Source organism: Oncorhynchus gorbuscha, linkage group LG08 (assembly GCF_021184085.1).
Source record: "Oncorhynchus gorbuscha isolate QuinsamMale2020 ecotype Even-year linkage group LG08, OgorEven_v1.0, whole genome shotgun sequence".
NCBI lineage: Eukaryota > Metazoa > Chordata > Actinopteri > Salmoniformes > Salmonidae > Oncorhynchus > Oncorhynchus gorbuscha.
In genome coordinates this window covers 38173954-38183932 of record NC_060180.1, presented here as the reverse complement: position 1 = coordinate 38183932, position 9979 = coordinate 38173954, and the positions used below count along the sequence as shown (strand labels likewise).

The 9979-nt window shown below is 41.4% G+C and overlaps 1 protein-coding gene across 3 annotated transcripts in view; it reads right to left on the bottom strand.

Annotated features, from left to right (window-relative positions):
* Positions 1-1768, bottom strand: part of LOC124041617 (zinc finger protein 26-like) — a 31033-nt gene extending 29265 nt beyond the window's left edge. For all 3 annotated transcript variants that reach the window (XM_046359401.1, XM_046359402.1, XM_046359400.1), the window contains exon 1: positions 1433-1768. In XM_046359401.1, the coding sequence (XP_046215357.1) occupies positions 1433-1646 (214 nt within the window). In that variant the 5' untranslated portion in view covers positions 1647-1768. The remainder of the gene's footprint in view (positions 1-1432) is intronic.
* Positions 1769-9979: the final 8211 nt, after the last annotated feature.

The window sequence follows — 9979 nt, the reverse complement described above, 5'->3', positions numbered from 1 at the left end:
GGGTGCAGAGAAAAATGTTGCCATTTTAAAGCTAATTTCCTGCTATTCTACACATTTTGCTACGTCTTATGTGTATTCATGTTACATTTGTGTTACTCAAACGTTACAACAAAATCAATGGGCTAAAAAACTAGCTAAATAGCGTTAGCTATCATGGGATAGTTGATCTGAATATTTCTGACAAGTTATAAATAGCTCTCTAAGGTCTGCAATAACTGACATGACAAGAGGGACACTGCTGATGTAATACCCAGTTTCAAAATAGCACCTTGTGCATGCTACTATTACAACTTTCAAGAGTAGGTTGAAAGCCGGGTATAGAATAATGATTTGTATAAACCCTGGATTACTGACAAAGGGCGCTGTATTGAAGTCCCCCCATCAGTCATTTTGGCACTTGGCACAGCCATCTTGGCATTCCTCCTCATTTGTAAAAAAATATATATATATATTTTGGAAGCTATAGAAATGCATTTATTAATGTCTACATTCGTTTTTGGCACGTTTATTCTATTACAGATACCTTCATGCACACTTTTTAATTATATTGTGAGCTAAACATACAAATTAAAAAAATTATTGAAATAAAATCCTTAAAGTTTTTGGGGAAAGAGTACTAATGTTACTGCCCCACCACAGGAAAAAAATACATTCCATTCATTCCTATGGAGGACTGCTCCTACTAGGGAGTGCCAATATAACCGACCGGTGGCTTCAAATCCTCTCAATGTCCAATAAATAACATCAGCAATCCAGGGTTTATATAAATCATCATCACTGGAAACTAGTGATGACCGGACTGTCACTAGTTAACACAGTCACAAAGTCATAATTATGGCTAAACCCCGGCCATTTCTACAATTTATTATGTTACGGTCAGATGTTAACCCCAGCCACACTGCTATCATTATGCCTAATCTTAAATTATGACCAGAATGCTACATTTTGAAGCCAATTTTGACTTTGTGGATGTGTTATCTGTGGAAACCTGGGGAGTGTCAATATTACGGCCGGTGGCTTCAAGCCTTTCATTGGCCACTACATAGCATCCGCAATTCTGGATTTAAACACATCTGAGAATATTCAGAAAGATATATTAAAACCACGTTTTGTATCGAGTGAGAAATACCTTTTGCATGTGTGTTTTGGTCGCACTGCAACAGTGCAAAACAGAGAACTACACACATGCTAAATTAATTTCTCACTCGATACAAAACTTGCATTTAATATTTTTCTGAATATTCTGTTTTTTTGGAGAACCACCTGCAACTGGATACGGACATTTATATGATACCATTTTCTCCCCGAATCGAGAACAGAGAAACTAGGTTAGCTGAAAAAAATTGCCTACTATGATTTACACTAGCTAATGTGTAACGGATGTAATCATTCACATATCACCGTAGTAAAAGTATATACAAAAATCTACTACCTTTTCTCCTGACTCGTCCTCGCGTCTTCTTCAGCTCGCCCTCCATGATTTGACACTTCCTTTTCAGTCCATCAATATCTCGCTGGCTTTGGGTAATTTCCAAACGTATAACTGCACAGCTATCATCAACTCGTTTGTTTATTTCTGCTACAGCTGCTTTAGCCAATACCTCCATAATAGATACTAACTGCGACTGAAAATTGCAGCTGGCCATCTTGTCCAATCCAAATTACAGATTTGTATTCTCTGTGTGAAGTATATAGTCGAGTATTTCAATGCTAATGTTCAATAAAGAATCCGTAGATGTTAATAAACTGCAACAATTTTTCAAGTGGGAGATGCGTGCGCAAATGCACACGTGACGTAAGTAAATATTACCGTAAATAAGAGTGCAACAGCCCTTCAAAATTAGTACATTTAGGGTAATCATATATATTGAATAAAGAATTCAGGTCGGTATTCTCTATTCAGGTATTCTCTATTTAGTGGAAATATATGGCTACGTGTAGGGGACGTGTAGTGTAGAGCAATGCAGGTTGGTGTAGTGTAGTGCAGAGCAATGCAGGTTGGTGTGGTTATTAATGCATAAAAAGCCTACATTTAGGGCTCCGGAGTGGCGCAGCGAACTAAGACACTGCAGCTCACTACAAAAAAAATCAAATTTGCCTTCCCTAGTATGCCATGGGCCCAAATACTGACCTGCCGCAATTATGTGGTGACATTGAGCTAGAAATGGAGGAGTCTAGTGGGGGCAAAGGTGGCTGAATAACTGCAGTGACTGTGGAGGGAGTTAGCTGCACTGCAGTACAATGACACTCACATCCACATTTTGATACATCTTGTGAATCATCTGTAAACAAGTTGTTCTATGAATAATGTATTAACTGCACTGTTATTATGTGTCCTGTCGGTGGTGTGTGGAGACTCCAAGGTGAATATGTGGTTCATGGGTTAACTATTGATTAAATTAGTGTTTAATGAGGGTTTTAGTTGTTGATCTTCAACTAGTCTGACCTGAGGCGGAGGCCAGGTAAGAATAGTTTTTTGCCAGTGCCAGGATGGGGCCTTGTTGCACCCTAAAACGTCCCAGCAGCAGCATGCTTGCCTCTCCCTCCTGTTTCCTCCACACCCTTAGCCGTTGATCCCTGCCCCGAGATACCTGTAGCTTGGGCTCCTCTGCAGCCAGCCAAATCAGGTGGAGGATGGACACCCGCAGATCCTCGCTAGCCCACGTCCTCTAACCTGCACAATAGGGTTGGGTTGGTTTCATTAGTTCTTAATCACTGATGTTGTGTTCAGTGATGTATTTAATTAATTTAGTTCATTGGCGTACAGAGTTATTGGCAAACTTGTAAAACCATATACCTGATTTAAGACTAAAAGGGTTTCAACCCATCACCATTGTAACTGACAGTTAGACTTACAGGTTATGTTGTTGTCTTTTGTTTGAATTGTTTATGTGTCCGCTGTGAGGGGGAAATGATAATACAAGCGGAACTACGTAGCTAATACTGTTGTAACGGGGATCCTTATTGTAGCAACACACTTTTGGAGGGAAGGCAATCCTGCGCTGCGTCAGCTAAGTTTTCATGTCATCGGGCGTAGTTCATAAAGGTTGAAGAGCGTATGTTAGGATGAAGTGTGAATTCATGCAAGGAATAATAAGTGTGAAGTTTGATTTCCTCCCTTCTGTAATAAGCAGCCAATGAGGTATTTGTTCCTTTATTCATGTGTTAATCTGAACCTGTTATAACGCCGGTTAAACTGTTATGTATGTAAGCACTTCAGAGTTATACCAAGCTAATAAGTCACTCGTAAGATAAGGTTGTAAGAGTGTGCTTAACTGTATTTTTCATTTACTTTATAGTTCTCACGGAAGGTGATAATTCTGACTAAAACTACAGAATAAAGCCGCCAGTTAAAATCAAGGAACGGTTGTGCTCGTGGTTACTGAAGGGAGCTTTAACCATGGTAACCCACTGCTGCATAACCCCCAGTGACAGCCACACAGAGAAGTGGGCTCCGAGGTTGACATCTTCTTTCCCTTCTGAACAACGGACTCCTGTCAAAGCAAACAACTACAATAACAAAGTGATTTTTGAACATCCAAGTGACAGAAATGGACATTGACGAACTTCTGAAAGATGAGTGTAACGGCATATCTTGGGATCTCCAAACACATTCACCGAGCGGCTCAGACCACTTGACCATAATTGGACCTGTGGAGGAGGGAGAAGTAAAATGTGTACATTTCAAAATATATGTGTGTGTGTGTGTGTGTGTGTGTGTGTAAAGCATCTCTCACCGTGTGGCCCGAGCCAGCACTCAGGAGTTTGGTCCCTTCCAGCAGGAAAGTGAGCACCTCTATAGATCTGCTGTAAGCCTGGTAGCGGCCCATGCAGATAGAGGCTGGAACTGACCACAGCCTCACCTCTCCAGACAGCCAGTGCACAGCAGAGAGGAGGAGTGAGAGAAGGACAGATTGAGTACTGACCTCTGATAACCAGAAAGAGTCTGGGAGGGAGGAAGGAAGGAGGAATTAGAATTAGGAAAGGAAGGTTGCGTTAAAAAGACGAGGGCAAAAGAAGTTAACAGTGTGACACACATCTCTGCTTCCAATATGTCCTTCATTCGACTCACCGCAACTTTACCCTTCAGCCAGTACTCCACAGATGCACAGCTCCATCCCAACACCCCACAAGGTCACCTTCGGGGTCAAAGGTCACACAGTTCAGAGGTCTAGGGCTCGACAGGGCTGTGACCAGACTGGCCTTGGAAGATGCATCCAGAGATGCCGTCACAGCTGATCACCTGTGACCTCACTTCCTGTTAATGGCCAAGCGATTGTGCAATTTGAAACTCACATATAGTCCTTTCCTAGTTTGTCAGGTCAGTGACATATTGTTTTTATTGACAGAGGGCAGACATATACCTGTCTAGTCTTTTTGGATGAGGTGGAGGGTCCCCTGTCCAGTCCCAACTGCCATATCCCCACCCCCTGGACTCAGAGGGGAAGATGGAAATCAGCTCACTGTGATTAGAGGCCACTATAATCTCTAATATCGTCACAACTAGGGTAACAAGCAATATAACAACCTCTGAGGTAGCTAAGACATATCACAGGTCAATATGGCCTGTAATAACATTGCTGTAAAAATCACTTACACAAACAGCATAAGATAAGCTACTGTACCTGTTCTCCGGTTGAGTATCTTGTTCATCTTTTAGCCACCTCATCACATGCACCCCTTTTCCTCCAATTCCCATCATGCCTTGTGCCCGGGCATAAGCAGGAGTGTGGTGGGGCTTGTTGAGAGCTTGCTGCAGAAACAGGGCTGGTCATGAGGGGAACACGGTGCTGCAGGAACCTCACACAACCCTTCAGACCACTCTGGGCGTCCTCTTTACAGGAAAAGGAGAGGAAGACTTAACTCAGGGTTTTCTGTCTGAGGAATATCTATAGAGACTTTGCTATACAGATAGAAAATTATAAATTCTATTACCTGAAGAGTCCGATGAGCCAATACCTTCAGACTCAAACCTCTTGCCTGCAGAGGAGAGAATGATAAAAGAGGAGATGAAAAGCTGTTAGAGAAAACCGATCATAGTTGCCTGGACAGGCTGGTTGAGGCTGTTCACCATTTCTCCATATGTCCAGAGAGGTGACTTACTAAACAAGCTGTAGGTTTCCAGGAGATAGAGCAGGAGGCCATGGCGCACCTTGGCAAACAGGAAATGTTATCTGGAGAGCAGGGAACACAGTGCGTCCTACTGGCCTTTCATCTGACCAAAGACAGACAACCAAGAGTTAAAAGTCGTGTTTCCCTGCTCAGACATTGACATAATATCTATGTCTCTGTGTTTTGTAATATATACATGTGTAAGTGGTGAGTTTGTGTATGTGTGTGTGATCTTTATCCTAGTACCTACCTACCATCAGAAGATGAGCTTTGGTCCAGTCAGCCTGTCCTGGGAGGAGGAGCTCTTTTTTAAAGGCCAGCCTGACTTTAGGATTGGTCAGAGCCAGGAGGTCATTTGGGCCGTGACAGAGGGATGGATCAATCCGGCTGCAGAAGAAAAAGAAAGAGATGGACTGTGTTTATGTTTAACTTCCTACCATTCTCCATTCAACAGGGTATAATCACTCATTTCCTCCCTTAATGACACAAACAGGGCAGCAAACTTACCAAATAAGTTGCAGAAAAACTCCTGTAAACAACAAGCTAATACTTTTCAATTCAATGAGTAGCAAGATAAAGTATTATTCCCACATGTGCCTGTGCTATATCTGGCTACAGAAAAAACAGGTGCGCTCACAGTCTGTTTATTTCCTCTATGGACACCGTAGGACTTATTAATGATCATATGATCACATGTGCTTCCCGGGAGAGGATATGGGGGTCTTCATGTTGTTTCTGTCAGTAAGCATGTTGAGAAGGGCCTATAAGTAAGCATTTCACCATTTGTCTACACCTGTTGTTTACAAAACATGTGGCAAATCAAATGTGATTTGATTTGAAATAACAAAATTTGATTCAATCACATGAAGGACAAAACACTCACCATACAGAAAAGGATTAGACTGTACATATGCATCATTCAGTTTACCTAAGTTATTGGGTAAACAATATGAAAAGGATTAGACTACATGTACATAAATTACTGGGTAAACAATATGCCAAGCAATATGCCAAATGGTCAAATGCATTTGGTATTGAACCGACGATTGGTGTCTGGGGTCCTTGCTCAGAGTAAGCCTCTCAAATGGCCAGTTTAGAAATCCCCTCCAATAACCCATGTGTAGCCTACAATATGTATTACATTTTATTCACACATAGACAGTCAACAAAGTTGAATTTGTTTGGTGACAAAAAATATAACAGACAAGACTAATTGTGGGCTATAACATGGGGAAACAACATTACAGTACCATCTAGATAAGCTATATAGATTAGCTAAATTGTCGCAAGTAGGATATTATATATTTATTTGCATTCAAAATTTGGATCACATGTATTCAATTGTATTGTAAGGATAAAGATGTATTTACAGTGCCTTCAGAAAGTATTCATACCCCATGAATTGATCCACATTTCATTGTGTTACAGCCTCAATTCAAAATGGATTAACTCGATTTTGTAAACCCATCTACACACAATAACAATCAATGACAAAGTGAACACGTTTGCAAATGAATTGAAAATGAAAAACAGAAAATGCTTTGGTTCTGATTTCAAGTGTAGTTGGTTAGGCAAAGCGAGAGGGATAACCAAGGGGAAACTGCTCCTACAGCTTTGCTTCGGTACTGCAGTTTATTTTACGCCCTGGCCAGAAAGACCATTTCCATAGATGGCCACGTAGAGAAGTCAGATTTGAAAATTCTTAGCAAGACAGTTTAGTCATTACCTTTGTGTACAAAACATCAATTGTATTATTAGTGGCCCAAAATTTGTATCACTTACTGCCGAAGATATAAACATGTTATATTCAATTCATCCAATCAAATCAAATCAAATTTTATTTATATAGCCCTTCGTACATCAGCTGATGTCTCAAAGTGCTGTACAGAAACCCAGCCTAAAACCCCAAACAGCAAGCAATGCAGGTGTAGAAGCACGGTGGCTAGGAAAAACTCCCTAGAAAGGCCAAAACCTAGGAAGAAACCTAGAGAGGAAACAGGCTAAATGGGGTGGCCAGTCCTCTTCCGGCTGTGCCGGGTGGAGATTATAACAGAACATGGCCAAGATGTTCAAATGTTCATAAATGACCAGCATGGTCAAATAATAGTAAGGCAGAACAGTTGAAACTGGAGCAGCAGCATGGCCAGGTGGACTGGGGACAGCAAGGAGTCATCATGTCAGGTAGTCCTGGGGCATGGTCCTAGGGCTCAGGTCCTCCGAGAGAGAGCAAGAAAGAAGGAGAGAATTAGAGAACGCACACTTAGATTCACACAGGACACCGAATAGGACAGGAGAAGTACTCCAGATATAACAAACTGACCCTAGCCCCCCGACACAAACTACTGCAGCATAAATACTGGAGGCTGAGACAGGAGGGGTCAGGAGATACTGTGGCCCCATCCGAGGACACCCCCGGACAGGGCCAAACAGGAAGGATATAACCCAGACAGGATGACCACAACAGTGAATCAACCCACTCAGGTGATGCACCCCCTGCAGGGACGGCATGAGAGAGCCCCAGTAAGCCAGTGACTCAGCCCCTGTAATAGGGTTAGAGGCAGAGAATCCCAGTGGAAAGAGGGGAACTGGCCAGGCAGAGACAGCAAGGGCGGTTCGTTGCTCCAGAGCCTTTCCGTTCACCTTCCCACTCCTGGGCCAGACTACACTCAATCATATGACCCACTGAAGAGATGAGTCTTCAGTAAAGACTTAAAGGTTGAGACCGAGTTTGCGTCTTTGACATGGGTAGGCAGACCGTTCCATAAAAATGGAGCTCTATAGGACAAAGCCCTGCCTCCAGCTGTTTGCTTAGAAATTCTAGGGACAATTAGGAGGCCTGCGTCTTGTGACCGTAGCGTACGTGTAGGTATGTACGGCAGGACCAAATCAGAGAGATAGGTAGGAGCAAGCCCATGTAATGCTTTGTAGGTTAGCAGTAAAACCTTGAAATCAGCCCTTGCTTTGACAGGAAGCCAGTGTTGAGAGGCTAGCACTGGAGTAATATGATCAAATTCTTTGGTTCTAGTCAGGATTCTAGCAGCCGTATTTAGCACTAACTGAAGTTTATTTAGTGCTTTATCCGGGTAGCCGGAAAGTAGAGCATTGCAGTAGTCTAACCTAGAAGTGACAAAAGCATGGATTAATTTTTCTGCATCATTTTTGGACAGAAAGTTTCTGATTTTTGCAATATTACGTAGATGGAAAAAAGCTGTCCTCGAAAATGGTCTTGATATGTTCTTCAAAAGAGAGATCAGGGTCCAGAGTAACGCCGAGGTCCTTCACAGTTTTATTTGAGACGACTGTACAACCATTAAGATTAATTGTCAGATTCAACAGAAGATCTCTTTGTTTCTTGGGACCTAGAACAAGCATCTCTGTTTTGTCCGAGTTTAATAGTAGAACGTTTGCAGCCATCCACTTCCTTATGTCTGAAACACGTGCTTCTAGCGAAGGCAATTTTGGGGCTTCACCATGTTTCATTGAAATGTACAGCTGTGTGTCATCCGTATAGCAGTGAAAGTTAACATTATGTTTTCGAATAACATCCCCAAGAGGTAAAATGTATAGTGAAAACAATAGTGGTCCTAAAACGGAACCTTGAGGAACACCGAAATTTACAGTTGATTTGTCAGAGGACAAACCATTCACAGAGACAAACTGATATCTTTCCGACAGATAAGATCTAAACCAGGCCAGAACATGTCCGTGTAGACCAATTTGGGTTTCCAATCTCTCCAAAAGAATGTGGTGATCGATGGTATCAAAAGCAGCACTAAGGTCTAGGAGCACGTGGACAGATGCAGAGCCTCGGTCCGATGCCATTAAAATGACATTTACCACCTTCACAAGTGCCGTCTCAGTGCTATGATGGGGTCTAAAACCAGACTGAAGCATTTCGTATCCAGACTGAAGCATTTCGTATCCAATGTCTGCCATGTTTTTGGATGACGTGATGACTTCGTTGTTGTTTTCAAGATTACCTTAAAAACAATTTTCTTAAGAGACAAAGACCAGGTCGCACATGCCCTTAATGCTATTACTGCATTTTCTATTGCATCAGGATTAAAACTGAATGTTTGTAAATGTGAAATCTTATGTTTATTTGACTCTGATGATAAAGAAATAGAAAATATTCCTGTAAAGGACTGTGTTAAATATTTAGGAATACATCTGTCAAAAAACCATTTAGTCAGAGGTCAGAGACAACATTTGAATTTCTCTCCTAAAATTAAGAGAACTAAAAATATATTTAATAATTGGCTACAAAGAGATCTTTCTATACTTGGGAGAGTACTTCTGTCCAAGGCAGAGGGACTGTCTCGTTTTGTGTACCCCTCATTATCGATATGTGTAAATCCAGCTACTTGTAAATTGATCAATAAGACCTTTCTTGACTTCATCTGGAAAAATAAGTCTCACAAAAAAAAATATATGTCCTTTCTAACCAAAGAGCTGAAGGCGGTCTAGAAGTGTTGGACTTTGTTGACATAAATAACACTTTCAAGATAAACTGGTTGAAAAAATGTTTGCTCGATACTGATTCAATATGGTATTTCATTCCAAATAATGTGTTTAATAAATTGGGAGGTCTTCAATTTTTACTGAAATGTAATTATATTCCTGAAAAATTACCTGCTAAATTGGCTAGGTTTCACCAACAAGTTTTACTGGCCTGGAAAATATGTTTTCTGCACAATTGTTCTCCTCATTGTTCTACCCCAGCTGGCATGAGGGGAATGTTGACTTTGTCCTTGATATTTTTGACAACAAGGGTAATATTCTCACATATGAACAATTTATAACATTGAATGAGTTTCCAATACCTTTCAGAGAGTTTATTTCTGTGATCAAAGCCGTTCCCAGTGGT